Source organism: Hippichthys cyanospilos, chromosome 1, assembly GCF_059441005.1.
Source record: "Hippichthys cyanospilos isolate Australia breed blue-spotted pipefish chromosome 1, RoL_Hcya_1.0, whole genome shotgun sequence".
NCBI classification, from domain to species: domain Eukaryota; kingdom Metazoa; phylum Chordata; class Actinopteri; order Syngnathiformes; family Syngnathidae; genus Hippichthys; species Hippichthys cyanospilos.
The window spans coordinates 35,700,695-35,719,984 of record NC_142369.1 but is presented as its reverse complement, the minus strand read 5'-3'; the positions used below and the strand labels follow the sequence as shown (position 1 = coordinate 35,719,984).

Below are 19,290 nucleotides of genomic sequence, written 5' to 3'. Positions count from 1 at the left end.
GAGCTTTGTCATTTTCATCATTGGTACACATAAGCTTAAGGGTTCGATTGTTAAAAAAAAAAAAAAAAAAAATACTAGAGCTGCAAGCAGCTATAAAGAGCCCTCGCAGACCTGTGCACATTGGGGTATGAACAGGTCAGGGTACGAACAAGTAAAATTATGAACGTGTTTGGGTGTACGCACGTTGGCTAAGGTGAACATTATAAGACAATTTGTTAGGAAATGTGCAGTTTTTATTAGATTTGATCAACAGGCTTCATGAAGTATAAAGAAAAGACAAAAATTATGTTATATTATTTTGTGCCACACGGTTATCACTATGATGAAAAATGAGTTCGTAGAGGACTTCAGTACAGGACTCATCAAATATGTGAAATTTAGAGAAGGTGGGATTATGTGGTGTGAGTTACAGCAGTTTGTATTGTTACAGTGTTTTGACGTTGCACTGCCGTGTAGACCACGCCCATTATCGACCGTACTGTTTGGTGGAGGGCAATGGGCCTGTTTAATTGCTTTTCAGACAACATTTAGGCGATACTACTTCAAAGGGCTCAGCTGAATTCATAGAAAAGGTAAGGAATTGCTATATTTTGTGCCTCCACAAGGTGGCGCTCACACTACAATTACAAATAGTCAAATAGGTTGTGTTTCACATTGGACTCCCATCCCATATATGAAATTTTGAAAAGATCAGATCATCTAGGTCCAAATACAGCAACTTTTACTGTTTTGGTGAGACATCAGATTTTGAGGTAGCATACAGGCCACGCCCTGTATTTAAATGTCGTAAAAGTTGAGAACTATCAAGTTCCAATGTCTCAAAGCTTTTCTGACCTTTTTTCAGTTAATTTACTGACACAGGCATTGCACAGCACACGGAAGTGTAAAAAATAAGATTTTTGTCAATGTTACACTCTTAATGTCCCTGCAAAGTTTCAGATGATTTGAAGCTGTTACAATTGAGTTATTAAGGTTTTTGTCACTCTTGGCGAAGGAAATATTTATAATTATTTGAAGCTCCGCCCCCATCTTATATGTCATGGGATCTTCACGATTTTTGGAATATTTGTGCCTGTAAGTCTGATAATGGTCCTTGCCAAAGTTGAAGTTAATCAGGTGAACCGTTTAAGAGAAGAAGGCACTAGTTTGAGAGCAGCAAATGCACATGAACGGGGCTAAACTGCATCTTAAAAAAATTCATAATTATTTTTCTGTACATCTTAGCACATGACTCCTTTTTGTAGGTCTTACAGTTTTACATATACCTAAAACGTTGCGTAGCTGTAGGCCAATCCAAACCTGATTGACTGTAATCTTTCGACTCCAATGAGATTTTTTGCTGCCACTAGGTGGCGTTAACACTAAACTGGAATATATGTTTGTCAATGTTTTCAGGAATGGACTCTCATCCAATGTAAGATATTTTGAGATCAGATCAGATAATTTGAGTCAAATTACAGCAGGTTTTACTGGTCCGATAAATCTTCAGAATTAAATGGACGTAGAGGCCATGCTGATTATCGAAACATTATCGTAAAAGTTGGTGGAGGTCAGCAGCCATGTCTAGAGGCTTGTCAGACTTAAGTTCAGCAATATTACTTCAAAAGACTCAGCAAAGTACGTAAAAACGTTTAAAAAACTTATATTTGGGCTGCCACGACTCAGTCTTTCACTAAGACGAAAATTACATTGGTAGGTGTTTTCTGCAATGGACACCCATCAAATATATGACATTTTGAAAAGATAAGACCATCTAGGTCCAAATACAGCAACTTTGCTCGTTTTTGCAAGAAACCTGCCTGACATTTTTGTTAGCCACTAGGTGGATCTATAAGTAATGCAAAGAATGATTAAACAGATGTGTTAAGGGCATGAGTCTTCATGTATCTGTAAAGTTTCAGATTTGTTGAATCTTGTACAGCTGACAAAGTTTTTGTCAGATGTGGCTAAATAAAAATTAAACAAATATTTTAAAGCCCCGCCTCCATCTTATTTGTTGGTGGATTGTCACCAAATTTTGATCAAGTGTGCCAACAAGTCTGCTAATACACCGGCTCAATAAAGTACCGTATTTTCGGCACCGGATTATAAGGCGCACCATCAATGAATGGTGGATTTTCTAAAAAAACGCCATTTATAAGGCGCACCGATTTATTTTCAACCCGCTATTTCTATGGAGCACAAATACGTTACGAACAAACTAAAACGAAACTTAAACGACAAACATGCAACGGTATGAGTTTGGAGCCAAGCGCGGGTGAAGGCGCCACGGCGCTGTCTGTTTAATTTTTCTTCTGCATGCATTAAATATTTTCAACCTGCTATTTCTGTCACACTCTGCCTGGGTTTTATTCTGCTTTGAATTTCGTTGGAGAGATTTTGGGTTGTTTAGCCAATTAGTTTGAATAGTTTCTCGCCCGTGTCTGCCTCGCCTCCCTGTCCATTAGTTTGATTTTGTCGACCTGTCCCAGGTGTGTTCCTGCCCTTGTGTGTCACCCAAGCAGCTTCCCCCGCCTCTTGTTCTCTGCCAGCTGTTTCACATTGTTTTGTAATTAGAGTCTTGTGTATTTAAGTTGTAGATTTGTCACTGTTACTCATCAGATTATTGTAATGGTCACCCCTCGCCTTCGGTCCCTCTCTGTTTTTTTTTTTTTTATGTGTCTTGTCCTTATTGTTCTCCAGCCCCGCAATCGCTCTTCGCCATAAATGTAGTTTGGTTTAGTTCTCGTTGTTTTGATACTTTGCCCAGTTTTTGTCTGTTTTTGTTGCTGCCGCCGTTTATTTATTAAAACCTCACTTCGAACACATCCCCTCCTGGCTTCCTCACTCTTGGTTCATCCTCCCGCACACCCGCATTCCACTCGCCATGCCCCACGGTGACAATTTTTATGGAGCACAAAGAAGTTACGAATAAACTAAAGTCAGGGAAATTTAAACGCCAAACATTCAATGGTATGAGTTTGGAGCCGAGCGGGTGAAGGCGCCACACCGCTGTCTTTTTAATTTTTTCCTCTGCACGCAATAAATATTTTCAACCTACTATCTCTATGGAGCACAAATATGTTACGAATAAACTAAAGTCAGGGAAATTTAAATGACAAACATGCAACGGTATGAGTTTGGAGCCAGGCTAGGGTGAAGGCGCCACGCCGCTGTATTTTTAATATTTTCCTCTGCATGCAATAAATATTTTCAACCCGCTATTTCTAAGGAGCACAAAGAAATTAGGAATAAACGAAAGTCAGGGAAATTTGAACGACAAACATGAGTGTGGGGCCACACACGCTTAAGTCCTCAAAAAAAAAAAAAAATTGTGTTGGGCCTGCATATCAAGTTAATTAATCGTGCTGGGCCATGTCGGCTTTAATACCCTTGGGCCAGGTCTGTTTGAACTGGATTTTTTAGGCATAAACTATAGTTTATGCAGTCAGCACATGATTTGATCCCTATCTAGGGCGCACCGGATTATAAGGCGCACCGTCAGCTTAAAAAAATAAAAAATAAATAAAATCAGGCTTTTGGGTGCGCCTTGTAGTGCGGAAAATGTGGTATATAGAAAATGCAAAAATGATGTATTATTTTGTTCTACATGGTGGTGTTAGCACTAAGATGAAAAATCAGTTCGTAGATAACTTCAGTACAGGACTCTTATCAAATATGTGAAATTTAGGTGGGATTCTGTGGGTGGAGTTACAGCAGCTTTTATTGTTGCTGTTGTATGACTTTGCGCTGCCTGATAGGCCACGCCCATGATCGAAACAACATACTGTTATGTGGAAGGCAATAGGCGTGTCTAATGGCTTTTGAGACAACATTTAAGCAATATCACTTCAAGGGGCTCAGCAGAGTACAAAAAAACGTTATGGAATTGCTGTATTTTTTGCTGCCAGTATGTGGCGCTCGCACTATCATTAAAAATAGGCTTGTAGGTGTATTTCACATTGGATTCCCTTCCCACATATGACGTTTAGGAAAGGTCAGATCATCTCGGTCCAATTACAGCAACTTTTACCGTTTTGGCGAGACATCGGACTTTATGGTGGCATGCAGGCCACGCCCTTTATTGAAAAGTCATAAAAGTTGAGAACCTTCATGATCAAAAGCTTTTCTGCACCATTTTTCCGTTAATTTACTCATAAAGTGTAAAAAAAAAAGATTTTTGTCCTCCACTAGGTGGCGCAGTAAATTATTTGGAAGTTTATCACATAGCTGTTTTAAGGACATGACTTTTAAAGTCCCTACAAAGCTTCAGATGGTTTGAAGCTGTTACAGCTGAGTTATTAAGGATTTTGTCACTCTTGGTGAAGGAAATATTCAACATAATTTGAAGGTCCGCCCACATCTTACATTACATGGGATCTTCACGATTGTTGGATATTTGTGCTGCTTAGTCTGATAATGGTCCATGCCAATGTAGAAATTAATCGGGTGAACAGTTTAAGAAAGGAAGGCACAAGTTTCAGACCAGCCAATGTACAAGAAAGGGGCGAAGTTGCACAATAAAAAAATCATCATTATTTTTCTGTACATCCTAGCACATGACTCCCATTGACTCTTTTGTAGGTCTAACAGTCCTACATATGCCTAAAAGGTTTCGTAGCTGTAGGTCACACCAAAATGGATTGACTGTAATCTTTCGACTCATGACATTTTTTGCTGCCACGAGGTGGTGCTAGCTTTATCCTGAAATACATGTTTGTCAATGTCTTCAGGAATGGATTCTCATCCAAGGTGTGAAATTGTGAGAAGATCAGATCATCTGGGTCAAATTACAGCAGATTTAGTGGAGGTCAGCAGGGCTGTCTTGAGGCTTGTCAGACTTAATTTCAGCCATATTACTCCAAAGGGCTCAGCAAAGCACATAAAAACGTTATAAAACTGCTATTTTTTGGCTTCCACTAGGTGGCACTCGCACTACGATGAAATTACATTAGTAGGTGTGTTACGCATTGGACACCCATCAAATATATGAAATCTTGAAAAGATAAGACCATCCAAATACAGCTACTTTGCTCGTTTTGGCGAGACGTGACTGACATTTTTTTTCCCCACCAGGTGTCCCTGTCAGTAATGCAAAAAAATATTGAACAAATGTGTTAAGGGCATGATTCTTCATTTATCTGTAAAGTTTTTTTAAGCTTGTACAGCTGAGTTATTAAGGTTTTTGTCACATGTGGCGAAGTAAACATTTAACACACATTATAAAGGCACGCCTCCATCATATTTGTTGGCGGACCTTCAAGTAATTTTGATCAATTGTGTTTCTCAGTCTGATGATACACCAGAGCATATTTGAGGTCGATTGGGTCAAGCGTTTAAGAGACAGAAGCAGCAGATTGGGACCTGCAAACGAGCAAAAACAGGGCAAAAGTGCAAATTCAAAAATTCATAACTGTTTTTCTTTACATCTGACCATATGGCTCACTGTGACTTTTTCGTAGGGCTCGAGGTCCGACATACGCCTAAACTTTTTTGTAGCTCTTGGTCAAACGGGCCGGGTCTGGCTGCACTTTTTCGACCTTAGGTGGCGTTGCAGAGCCATTTTTTTGCATTGTTTAAGGCAATACTAAAATATCTCACCAGGCTCGACAACTATGCAAAATTTGTTGACTTTTCGAGCATGTTCCACAAAAATGGGCAAGTTCTGGAGAAATACAAGAAGGCTCTCGCAGCGGTAGCTCCTCGGGGCCTAATAATAATAATCTGGAGAAAAACAAGGGGGTCCTCCCAGGGGACCCTGCTTGGGCCCTAATAATAATAACAATAAAAATAACAACAACAACAATAATAATAACAATAATAATAATAATAATCCGAAGAAGATCAATAGGGACTTCGCAGCAGTCGCTGCTCAGGCCCTAATAATAAAAATAGTCTGGAGAAGAACAATGGGGACCTCGCAGCAGTTGTTGCTCGGGCCCTAATAATAATCTGGAGAAGAACAAGAGGGACCTCGCAGCAGTCGCTGCTCGGGCCCTAATAATCCGGAGAAGAACAGGGACCTCGCAGCATATATGTTGGCCGATCTTCACAAAATTTTGCCCAGTTGTGGCCCTGTGTCTCATAATGAAACACACCAAATTTGAAATCGATCGGGTCATTAGTTTAAGAGATATTAAGAAAGATTTGGTAGCTGCAAACATAAAAAACGGTCCAAAAAGGCACATTAAAAAATTCATAACTCTGGTTCTGTACATCCTAGCATATGGCACTCTCGAACTTTTTTGTAGGTCTTGAGGTCCGCACGTCCGGGCATTTGTTGCGTTTGTTGCTGTCGATGTTTTAGCCTTAGCTGGAGAGACTGCAGACTGCAGCTGGAGAGACTGGTTTGAAGTGGGCTCTATACCCCACAAATGACCCAAGGAGAGGTGTAAATAACAACACAGGAGTCAGAGATTAAGTTTTACCACTGCAGTGGGGAGAGCTCGAAGGAGAGCGTGACCATGTCAGCCTCGTTGCAAAGTCTCTCTCTCTCTCTCTCTCTCTCTCTCTCTCTCTCTCTCTCTCTCTCTCTCTCTCTCTCTCTGAGCTTTCGGACTGCAGTCTTTTTATTAAAAACTGTTACTGAGGTGTGGGGGTCTCACATTCCAACAGTCACACAACATGAGTAGTGTGCACCGTGGCAGAACTTGCAGATAACTTGCGATTCAGGCCCTGACCATGACATTGTTTTTAACACACACACACACACACACACACACATATGAGATAAGGAGGCGCTGTGGTGTCTGAAAAAGTAACAGAGTACATGAAGCAAAGCTGTTGTACTAATGAATCAGCCGGAAAAGTAGCAATTAAAATACATAAAGCAAAGCTGTTGCACTATTAAATCAGCCAGTTTATCTTACAGAGACAAATGATATTTTTCTTTTTTTATTTTTCTATTTTCTATTTTACCACCACCCGGTGTTTTTCTTTATTTTTGAGGACTGTTTCCGTTCTTCGTTAGCTAGTGATTCGCCAATTCTCTGAACAACTCAGAGCTCCGTCTGTCCTCGTTTTCGTGCAGCTCTGCTAGCATAAGTATTCACTTGGCTGTACTAAGGTAGGCATGGCTTCGTGCACCTCCACCGCATCAGTCACTTGCAACACCTGTATCATTGTCATGGAGAGGCTTTCTCTCCTCGAGGGCCCTGTCCGTCAGCTAGAGCAGATTAGTTTGATACCGTAAATCAGACGGGCACATCTAATAGTGATAGTGCAGGCCGTAGCCCTCCCGCAATGCCGCTAGCGTCCGCTGGTGTGGGTCGTAGCCTACCCGCTAGTCCGGCTAGCATTAGCACTAAGCAGCCTGCTAGCCGCGGTGAGCCTGTTCAGACGCCTAATCGTTTTTGCCCCCTTGCTAGGCACACTCCATCTCAGTCTACGGGCTCCCGCACATTAGTTATAGGGGACTACATCACCCATAACATTAAGCTTAAAACGCCAGCCACCGTAATGTGTACAGTGGGCCCCCGTGTTACGAACTTAATCCGTTCAGCGGGTATGCTCGTAACTCGAATTGCTCATATGACGGGCAATCCAAACCTATGTTAATTAGTGAATGCGTGCAACGCGTGCAAAAACCTTAGGTAAAAACATCACGACTTTATACACGTATTAAAAATGAGTAACATACTCTACTGTACAGTTAAATTTAATAACATAAATATACAAAGGAAAAATGACATTTACCTTTGGGGCAACGTGACTTGAGCTGGGTGGAGGCGGAGGGGAGCAGAGACGAACCCGCAGAATTTATTTATTTATTTTCTTAAACGAGAACTTTTCTCAAACAAGAACATATCACCAGCGATTTCCTTCTCTTAATCCATAATAGAAGAAGCCTCTCCATTTTGTTGTTGACCGAGGTCCGTCCCCTGGCAAGGAAAGTTTTGCCCTTAGAAGATTGCCGAGCGGTTATGGCCATACTCACTAGGAAGGTTAACTATGTGTGTGCTTCCTTCGTATTTCCACTTGCAATTTTAGAAGTCATGTCTAACAGATAAAGTTTGCAAAGTCTTCACAACACACCGACCAGCTGTGCCATCAAGCTAGATGAAGGCGTTCGGCCAATAGCATATCGGCATTTCTGTGATTGACGTGACGCCGGCCAATAGCATATCCGCATCTCCGTGACTGTGACCTTATAAGACCAATAGCATATAGGCGTTTCCGTGACATGCGAGAATAGTTATTTTTGTTGATGCAGCAAAGCGATAAAAATAATGCGGACACACTGACCGGCATGTTGGATTGTTCGTAAGACGAAAGGTTTGTGTGTAAGAGGGGGACAATAACGCTGCGGTCCACGTTCGTAATATGAAAAATTTGTAAAACAGGGAGTTTGTAAACCGGGGGCCCATTGTATTCTTGGGGCCAGAGCACCCGACGTTGAAGCTAGTCTTAGGGAGCTGACACGCAAGAGGCCTCGACACCATCTTAGCGCAAATGACACTAGTTACTCGGTTATAGTGATACATTTCGGCTCCAACGATACTAGAATGAGGCAGTTTGAGATTACAAAGAAGAACATAGCTAGGACTTGTAATATCGCAAGAAAGATAAGTCGGCATCGAGTTATTGTCTCTGGCCCTCAGCCTGCGAGAGGCAACGATGAGAGGTTTAGCAGATTATTCTCGCTTAATCTGTGGATGGCTAGTTTCTGTAGAGAGCAGGGTTTCCAGTTTGAAGATAATTGGCCCTCTTTCTGGGACTGGCCCGACCTGCTAAAGATTAATGGCCTTCATCCTATCTGGGAAGGCACCATCACTCTTTCTAGAAACATAGATTACTGTTTGAGCCTTCCATGACTTCTCACATTAGAGCATGTCGGGTCGCAGGCGAGTAGCGAGCCGCAGGCGAGTAGCGAGCCTGCTAGAACGGTGTGGAGTCGTTAAGGCTAGAGTTAACTGGCACTAGGCTGGACTGCTACATCACACATAGTGCACTTAGTCTAGATCACTGCAATCCACAACACTGTTTCAATACCGAATGCTGAATCCCCTAGTGATAAGATTTCTACTGAGGTGGTGTTGATTAAGGAAAGTAGCCGTGCCTCCTTAACCGGTCGGATTAGTGACATAGTACCAAGGCGGAATATTAATATTAATACGTGCGCTGTAGCCGTCAACAATCGAATCACTAACATTACGACGAGGTTTTAATTACTCAAGATATAAACCAAGCCCCAGCCATCAAAAACTTGTTAGTATTAGTACTACCAACATTAAAACTCAGAATAGTTCAGGAAAAATTTCCTAGTTTAAATTGGGCTTCATAAATATAAGGTCACTACCCTCAAAAGCCCTTCTTGTAAATGATCTTATTACAGATCACAATCTTAAAGTGCTTGGTCTCTGCGAAACCTGGTTAAAACCAAATGAATTTTTAACATTAAATGAGGCCTCACCCCCAAACTTTGTGGGCTCACACGTTGCCCGTCCTTGTAAAAAAGGGGGAGGTGTCGCATTAGGGTGACACCAGAATCTGATCTTAGCACGAGCACTAATCACGCCTTCAAGCTTCCAGAGAGGCCACACCCAACACCCCCCACTGACCATCGATGGTGCTGCAGTGGAGAGGGTGAGCAGCACCAAGTTCCTGGGGGTGTACATCAGCGATGACCTCTGCTGGACCACCAACACTGCATCTCTGCCAAGAAAGCACAGCGGCGTCTCTACTTCTTGCGCAAACTGAAGCGGGCAAGTGCCGCGCCACCCATCACGACCACATTCTACAGAGGAACCATCAAGCATCCTCACCAGCTGCATCACCGTGTGGGGCGGGAGCTGCACTGACTATAACAGGAAGTCCCTACAACGCATCGTGAGGACAGCTGAGAGGATTATTGGTGCTCCACTCCCCTCCCTGCAAGACCTGTACACCACCCACCTCAGCCGCAAAGCCATCACAATTGTCACAATTGATACAAGCGACCCTGCACACAGTCTGTTCAGCCTCCTGCCCTCTAGAAAGAGGTAAAGGAGCCTCCGCTCCCGCACCACCAGACTCAGGAACAGCTTTATCGACCAGGCCGTGAGACTGCTGAATTCTCCCCCCTTTTCACCCATGAAACTGCTGAACTCTCTCCCTCTCCCCTACCCCCTCCCACACTCAGCCCCAGCCAGAAGAAACACCTAGCTGGCAGACGGTTTAGGTTATTGGACCCCCACCCCCAAACTCACACTTTGCTATGCACTTGCAAAATTTGCATAGACTTGCTGCTACCATATTTATAAATAATTATACTTCTATTGCACTAGCGATTACACTTAGAACTTTAACAACTACCTCAAATGCACACAGCTGGGACAACCACAATCAGAGTTGTCTTGCTTTGTCTCATACTGTTGGATTGTCTTGTCATACGCTGCTACTTGTGTCTTGTCTTGGGCCTAGCAACACTAGGCTACATACTGCAAGTTACTATTGTTAAGAATCTAGTTTTAGGATTGTCTCGTCTTGTGCACCTGCACTGTTATTGTACATGTAAAAATAGTGAGAAATACAATTTTGATTCCTTTGTATGTTAAGCACATGTGAAGAAATTGACAATAAACTTGACTTTGACTTTGGCATTTGACACTGTTGATCACCATATTCTTATAGAATGTCTTAAATCATGTGTTGGTATCTCGGGATCAGTACTTTCTTGGTTCAGATCTTACATCTTGGGAAGGACGCATTGTGTCTCTTATGGCAATGCGATCTCTGAATCTTTCTCCGTCTCGTGTGGTGGCCCGCAGGGGTCAGTACTTGGTCCCTTACTGTTCAACATCTACATGATTCCTCTTAGCGATATTATACGTAAACATGCTATTACTTTTCATTGCTATGCTGATGATACCCAACTGTATATGCCTTTAGAAATAACAGATCCGTGGAAGTGCAGTAAACTGGAGGCCTGCCTTGCCGAGATTAAACAATGGACGTCTTCCAATTTTCTGCTTCTTAACCCTAGTAAAACAGAGATGTTAATTAGTGGCCCTGCTCATCATCAGCACTTGATTAAGAATAGCACGTTGAACCTGGATAAGTGTACTATTTCCCAAAGTAGTTTTGCAAAAAACCTTCGGCGTGATATTTGACTCAACTCTTTCTTTTCGGACACATGTTAATAACACGTCAAGAACGGCGTTTTTTCACCTTCGCAATAGAGCTAAAATTCGCCCTATTCTTTCTCCTAGCGATGCTGAAACATTAATTCATGCATTTGTTACGTCACGCCTAGACTATTGTAACGTTCTGTTTTCTGGGCTTCCCATGTCCTGCATCAAAAGCCTGCAGTCCGTACAAAATGCAGCAGCGAGACTATTGGCAGGGACAAGAAATGTCGATCATCCTACTCCGATTCGAGCTGACCTGCATTGGCTTCCATTACACATGAGATGTGATTTTAAGGTGCTGTTAATTACTTATAAAATTTTACACAGTTTAGCTCTTTCCTATCTCGTCGACTTAGCATCACCATACGTTTGTGACAACTTCGATCACAAAATGACAGTTTGTTATCGACCCCGCGGGCTAAAATGAAGTCCGCGGGATCAAGGGCATTTTCCCATTCGCGCGCCAGTACTATGGAATGCCTATGGAGTTCGCGGAGCCACCTCAGTAGAAATCTATAAATCCCAACTAAAAACACATTTATACTCAAAATTCAGTTTAAGTTTAAACTCAATTTAGTTAATGGACATGTCTGCAGCTTTCTTCTTTTTTTTTCCTGCCCCCTTCTCCCGGCTTGGAGAGGGGGCTAGCTAGATGGTGAAGGTTGACTTGACCGCCCCCATTTGGCCCTGCGCTGATCGACCATCACGGATTAAGAGATCAACCATCTGCGGTCCACTTGGTTGGACTGTGGGAAGGTTCCTGCCTGCTGTCTGCTGCTAGCTTTGCCTGCTGTCAAGTCAATATTGCACTATATAACACAATATGTTTTCTGTAATCTATATTGTTTACCTTTATTTGTCTGTAATGTGTATCTATTTATTTGTATTTTAGTTGTATTGTAGTTTTTCCTTCCCCTTCTGGGAGCTTTGACAGTGGATGCTGTTGTGTACCTTACACCGAAAAGATGCCTCTGTATGACTTCTTTTTTCGAAAGAAGTCTCGACATGACCTCTTTTTATCTGTGAAGCCTTTTGAGACTTCGCTAATGCGGACTCTGTGCTGGTCTGTCATGGTGAAGAGAGCGCTTAGCCAAAGGGCAAAGCTCTCTATTTACCGGTCGATCTATGTTCTTGCCCTCAGCTATGGTCACAAACTGTGGGTCGTGACCGAAAGAACGAGATCCCGGATGCAAGCGGCCGAAATGAGTTTCCTCCACAGGGTGTCTGGGCTCTCCCTTAGAGATAGGGTGAGGAGCTCGGTCATCCGGGAGGGACTTGGTGTCGAGCCGCTGCTCCTCCGCATTGAGAGGAGCCAATTGAGGTGGTTCGGGCAACTGGTTAGGATGCATCCCGGACGCCTCCCTGGTGAGGTGTTCCGGGCATGTCCAACTGGAAGGAGGCCCCGGGGACAACCCAGGACACTTTGGAGGGACTATGTCTCTTGGCTGGCCTGGGAAACTCCCGGCGGAGCTGGATGAAGTGGCCAGGGAGATGGAAGTCTGGGCTTCCCTGCTGAGGTTGCTGCCCCCCACGACCTGACCCCGGATAAGCGGAAGAAAAAATGTCCCAAACAGCGTTTTCAGCATGAATGGAGCACATTTTGACACTATTCGGCAAACTTAATTATACAATGAAATTTGTGCTTGGATATGTTTTAGAATCAAGACTTATTAGGACTACATCAAGAATTTCGGCTTAAATATACAGTGGACCCCGTGTTACAAAATTAATCCGTTTTGCGGTTGGGGTTGTCAGGTGGATTCGCCAAATGACGGGCAATCCAAACCTATGTTAGATAGCTAATGCATTTAGACCCCCAGGTAAAAACATCAAAATTGTACACACATATTCAAAATTGGTCCCAAAATAGTATAGTAAGTGCTACATATATATAATATACATGTATACAATTAGAAAACATCATAAAAAATATATATATAGAAAGGATATATTTATCTTTTGAGTGCCGCTTGTTACGCCCATATTCCCTAGTAGCGGTAGTCTAGGCTAGGCTAGCTTCGTATTTCTTGATTATCTCTAGCTTCGTTTCCATATGAATCATCTTCATACTTAACTCTTTAACATCACTAGCAATCTTGGGACCCATGGCTAACCCATCCAACTTTGAATTAAGCAGTAAAAGGCACTAGTAAAACGCCAACCAATAGCAGACCAGAATTGTAGTGACGCGTTGCATGGAAGCATTGACAGCAACAGGAGAGTAGTGCAACTACCTGAAAACGCCTGCAGATGGAGACAAAACAACACAAACACAGCCAAGCCCCTAGGGTCATGACAGTTGTGTTTGTTGCAAAACCAGGAAAATACCATAAAGTACCATAAACATGAAAAAAACATAAGCCAGAGATACAGTAACACAGGGGTCCACCATATGTATTTAGTTAATGTTTTGAAGTACATCGTAAAGTACAATGATTGCCATGAATATTATAAGGTGTTTTATCTTAAGACAATGTACCATTGTTGATGGCAGATGCCATTGAGTATCTGTGTCTGTACCTGACATTCCAAGCAGTGGTGAAGTCAGGATTAAGCAGCAAGAGGGTTGACGTGAGATCCGCTAAAGCTGAAGGAAAAGAAACTATCATTAACGACTGATTTGTTCATTATCATTATACATAATAGCGTTCCCCAAACTGTGACATAAGACAATTGACATTTCTTCCACACATCTACTGTTAGCTATTATTTGGGATGTCCATTTCACATTTTAATTTGTCCCCTTGTCCAAGTCCCCTGATTTTTAGGTCCTGATGATACAGAGTACCCATTTGATAACTTAGAATATATTCAGAGCAGTAAAAAAATGTGTATCCAAATATTGAACAGCTCTCCAACGTGTGATCCCTCTGTAGAGCAGATCTCGTCTGATTGCAGAACTGAATGAAATTTTTCCAGAACTGAAGCCTGCATGGGTTCTCTCGGGGCACTCTGGCTTCCTGCCACACGCCAAAAAACATGCACGGTAGGCATATTGGTCACTTGTCCCTAGGTGTGATTTGGTGCGTGAATGAATGTTTGTCACTGTGCGCCCTGCAATTGGCTGGCAACCAGTTCAGAATGTCCCCCACCTAATGCCCATCGACAGCTGGGATAGGCACCAGCGATTAGATGACCCTAGTGGGGATACAAGGCTATAGAAAATGGATGGATGGATGTTACTGACAAACACATTTTGCCATTTGGCATCACTTTAGTTTTGTGTAATGTCTAGCTCATGTCTGTCTACAAATACAGTATGTAACTAAATAAAACACCTCTGAGACAGGTGATTCCATAAATTTTGCCAGGGGTTGTACAGCAACTTTGCAGCCTATATTTGGTTTTATCAATCGAAAGTGGAATAATGTGTCAACACATTTTGACAGCCTTGAACAATATTAAAAGCATTTAAATAAAGTGGTCTGGTTTACAAAGGAAAAGTTAAGTGTTAATACACTGAAATAATACACAGCTTCATGATCATGATTGTTCTTGTGTTTACTTTATGTTTTAACTTTTTAAAGTTTAGCTTAAGTTAGGACTGCACGGTTATGGCCAAAATAATAATTAAGATTATTTTGGTCAATATTGAAATCACAATTATTCATCATGATTATTCATCATGTCATTCATCAACATCTATGTCTTGCCCTTTTTTAAACAAGCAGTAAATAAACAAGTCTTGATAATTACAAATAATAATAATGAACTAAAATAAATAAAGTTAATAATACTTAAAACAAATTCAGTTAAAGGCATCGGATTTTTCAAAATGGGTCTCACTTGACAGCCGGGAACCAAAGCTCCCTTGCTGGTAGGATGGAAACATGCTTGATTTGACTTGTAATTAAAAAAAAAAAAAAAAAGCGCTTGACTTTTTAAATGTTAATATCGCCGAGGACCATTTTAATTAATCGTGGCAGGCAATATTGTGATTGAGATTAAAATTCGATTACTTAAACCTATCTTAAGACAAAACATTGTCTAGTCTGGACAATGATGAGAGAAAGTTACCTTCCTTATCCAACCAATGTCTACGCTGGCGATAGAGTAATAACTTGTTGTGTACATATGGCAGAAGAAACTTGATACACCAGCTCTCAACACCCAGCTTGTTCTCCACTACCATGATAGGGCTTCGGTTGTAACGTCCCTCTGGACATGGAATCACACCAACCTCATCACTGGGAAGGAGACAATAGATTTAGTGCTAAATACAACACGAGTCAAAGCTGGATGCAGATAATGTTCTTCTTTACATTAAAAGAATAGGAAAAATACATGAACAGGTATCATAACACACATGCCAATATATGTTTTTTTTGTTATTATAAAGGAATAATTGGATCGATGAACATTTCTCTGATCATAATCATATACCCAGTTAAAATGTGATTAGGTCATTGTATCCTAGATTTGGACAGATAAAGTGTACCACTGGCATCTCACTTTGAGGTATTGATGGTATTAACGGAAAAGTTTGATATATATCTGGTGTTACCATTTTTGTGTCTAGTTCCGTATTTGCCAAAATAATCCCCTTGGCTAATAATAATGCACTGCGTCACGATTGACTGGATGTGACGTCAAGTCATTGATTGGATCGTCCTTTGCACCCACCAGTAGCTATTGAGTGCTAGGCCAGATCGCTTGCTTGAGGTTGTAAAATTGCCTAGTCCCCCCTGTCTCTTGGTCTACGTAGCAGGAGTTGGGGTTGGAGTAGATTACACCTCCTGCCCTCATTGGTCAATGGTTGTGCCGGGAGCCATACATGTAACCCAACTATAACACAGGAATGAGCATATCAAATTGTTATTATGCTCATTCCTGTGTTATAGTTGGGTTACAGTTTTTATCCAATCAGGATTCAGATAACTTGTGTCGCCAGGCTTTATGAAATCTTCCCAAGGTCTTCAGAGTAAATAGTGCGGGAATCCGTGCACTGCAAGTGAACGGGCACATATTGTTAATAGACAGTTACAATAGCCACTCAAATCACGAGGTGGCGACGGAAGGGCAAACTAGAAGGCTAGAATGTAGGCGCCCTGTGATTAAATGGATTGGGTAGGAGGCAGCGCTATGCAGAGCAACCAAGCTACACCGTGTCACTTCGGTGATGTACAGTGTTGCCAACACCAGAGCCAGACTCAGTGTATGAAATAATTTACATCAAATCAGTGCATGGACACTTTGAGCAGAAAATTCAAATATATCTACTTGCTTTTTTTTTACCCACAATTGCTGAAGGAAAGAGGACAATGTTCTTGAGGAAAGAAAGAAGAACAGATTTTATTTATTTTTTCATTTTTAATATGTTTTGTAATTTTATTTCATTCATATTCAATTAATGGATATCACATACCACGTGTAGTTTAAGTCTTAATTGCTTATGTGGGTTTATTGGTTAAAATGCTCTGGAAAATTGCATACAGATTAAGGTGATGCAACGCCAAGTAATGCGTATGTATGCTTCTGTATATGATTTGACTGATGGTATGCACTATTCAACCATGTTGAAATATAATTCACCATAGAAAAGGCATGCATGTCAAATAGTACCCTCCAAAAGTATTGGAACAGTATAGCTACTTCCTTTCCTGTAGACTGGAAACATTTGAGTTTGACACCAAAAGACGAATGTGAGACAACAAATCAACAATTCAACTTTTATTTCCATGTATTTACATCTGAATCTGATACACAACTTAGAAAAAAACTTTTTTGTAAAGAAACACCACATTTTTAGGTAATTAAAAGTATTCGAACAGATCGAATTGAAGCAAGTAAGATTCATTTTGTAGCAAATCCCTTGCTTACAATAATTGCATCAAGTCTATGACCCATTGACATCATCAAACCTTTGCATTCTTCTTTTGAAATGCTTTTTCGGGCTTTCCCTGCAGCTTCTTTCGGATGTTGCTTGTATTGGGGGTTTGTTCCCTTCAGAACTCTTATTCAGCAGTTGAAATGCATGCTCTATAAGGTTCAACTCTGGAGATTGACTTGGCCAGTTTAAAACTTTCCACTTCTTGCCCCTGATAAACTCTTTTGTAGTTTTTTAAGTGTGCTTTGGGTCGTTATCTTGCTGCATGATGAAGGGTCTCCCAATCAGTTTGGGTTGCATTTTTCTTTAAATGAGCAGACAAAATGTTTCTGTAGACATCTGAGTTTAGTTTGCTACTTCTATCAGGTGTTACATCATCAACGGAGATTAACAAGCTGTTTGAGACTTATTTCTGTATGTTTGGGCAAAATACTGCCCAGTTTTCATATGTTTCTTGCTGATGAGTGGCTTGCATCTTCTAGTGTATCCTCTGTATTTTAGTACATAAAGTCTTTGCCGAACAATAGAGACTGATACCTTCACACCTGTCCGCTGGAGGTTGTTGACGATCTAACAGTTGTTTTGTCTTTGCAGCACTCACAATGTTTCTATCATCAACTGCTGTTGTTCTTCTTGGTCTACCTGTTCGACATCTGTTATGTACTACACCAGTGTTTTTTTTCAATCTTCAAGACATTCCAAATGGTTGTACCGGATATGGACAACGTTTGTCCAATAGCTCTGATTGACTTTTCAGCTTCTCTCGGCTTCATAATTGCTTCTTTCTTCCGCATAGACAGTTTTCTGGTTTGTGGTCTATTTATGTTTGTTACACCTCTTACTATAAGTGCAATCGCCAAAGGTAAAAAACCCAACTCTTAAACTGAGCACTACAGACATCAACTGCTGTTCATTTGAAATAATTTGTGAAAGGAAGAACCATCTGAGCAACAAAACACAGCTGTCTGTCACATGTTCCAGTATTTTTGATCACACAAAACTTTAGTTTTCCTTTAGAAATAATTAAGTTGTGTATCAGAGTTGTATCTAAGTTGTGTATCAGATCCAGATGTAAACACTTAGACATCAGAGGGGAAATGTCTCATATTCATCCTTTGGTGTCATACTGAAATATTTCCAGTCTACAGGAAAAATAAAGGAATTGTCTTCACCGTTCCAATACTTTTGGAGGGGACTGTACAATTTCCAGCACAAGAAAGAACCATTTTTCCCCAACTCAGTCAAAATAGTTTAAATGTTCAGAACTGTTTGCATCATTACTTCATGAATGATGTTATTACATTGCTTTTGTTACCTGAGATTAAGGAGCTTTAAAATGTGGAGACAACTGTAAAGTCTACTAAAGTACTCTTATTTCAGGTGCACCCCTCCCCATACGCCCTGTATATTTGTATGTGTCTGTGTACATACATGCATACATACTGTACATATGTGTATGTATTTGTATGCATACATTATTCATACATATGAACAGCTCATACCTTTGCAGTGGTTGATGAATAAAAATATTTTGCTGCATGATTATGAATGAATGTTAAATGCAATCTGACAAAAAAGCAGTAATGTATTATTCTCCTCTTCAGATGTAGGATTGAGAAGTGAGCTGATTGCAATATCGATTGAACCACGTATATTCATCTTTTGTACATCAATTATTGTGTATGCATGCCTACTTGTAGTAGTCATCATTTAATTTATGACATAAGAGGGGTAGCGTAAGGTTTGAATTTAAATGGAAGTGAATGAAAGAATGCAACTGTAACACCGGTGACACAGAAGAGACAACTGTAACACCGGTGACACAGAATAGACAAACACCCAACGTGCGGACGCCTTATCATTACAACACTCGCTGAAAGGGATCTCCTTGCACAAAAGAAAACATGGTCCTAAACGACCCACATATGGAATCGTTTAGGTTAGCCCGTTGAACTGCTAACCTCGAAAACTTTTTTGACAACGTACCTTAACTTCTCAGAGCAGCAGTAAGTGCTGCTACTCTACCAATAGGCGATTATACCGCTCGAGTTAATGCCGCTCAAGTTAACATACTTTCATCAATATGCTTGCAGATTACAGGGTGAAACTTAAATTAACATTATTGAGAACCGAAGAACATCCAAAGAAAATCAGTAAACTTTGATTGATGCGCACAGTCCGCGCAGACCTACAGAACAGCGAAGACAATAATAGGCGTTGACAGTAGATATCAAAGATAATCACACTTACATATTTGGGTTCTTCTTTAATGCATTGGCAATATCTTTAAGTACTCTTTGGACCAAGACATCCACCTCTGACAGGGACTCCGCCATTTTAGGTCACCAAATGACGTTGTATAAAACAGTGTTTCCG

General features: G+C 41.1%; 1 protein-coding gene across 1 annotated transcript in view; it reads right to left on the bottom strand.

Moving 5' to 3' along the window:
• ptar1 (protein prenyltransferase alpha subunit repeat containing 1) overlaps positions 1-19,290 on the bottom strand; it is a 43,965-nt gene extending 24,675 nt beyond the window's left edge. The window contains exons 1-3 of the mRNA XM_088433356.1: positions 19,165-19,290; positions 15,105-15,274; positions 13,608-13,674 (exon numbers count right to left, since the gene is read on the bottom strand). Coding sequence (XP_088289482.1) covers positions 13,608-13,674; positions 15,105-15,274; positions 19,165-19,250 — 323 coding nt within the window. The 5' untranslated portion in view covers positions 19,251-19,290. The remainder of the gene's footprint in view (positions 1-13,607; positions 13,675-15,104; positions 15,275-19,164) is intronic.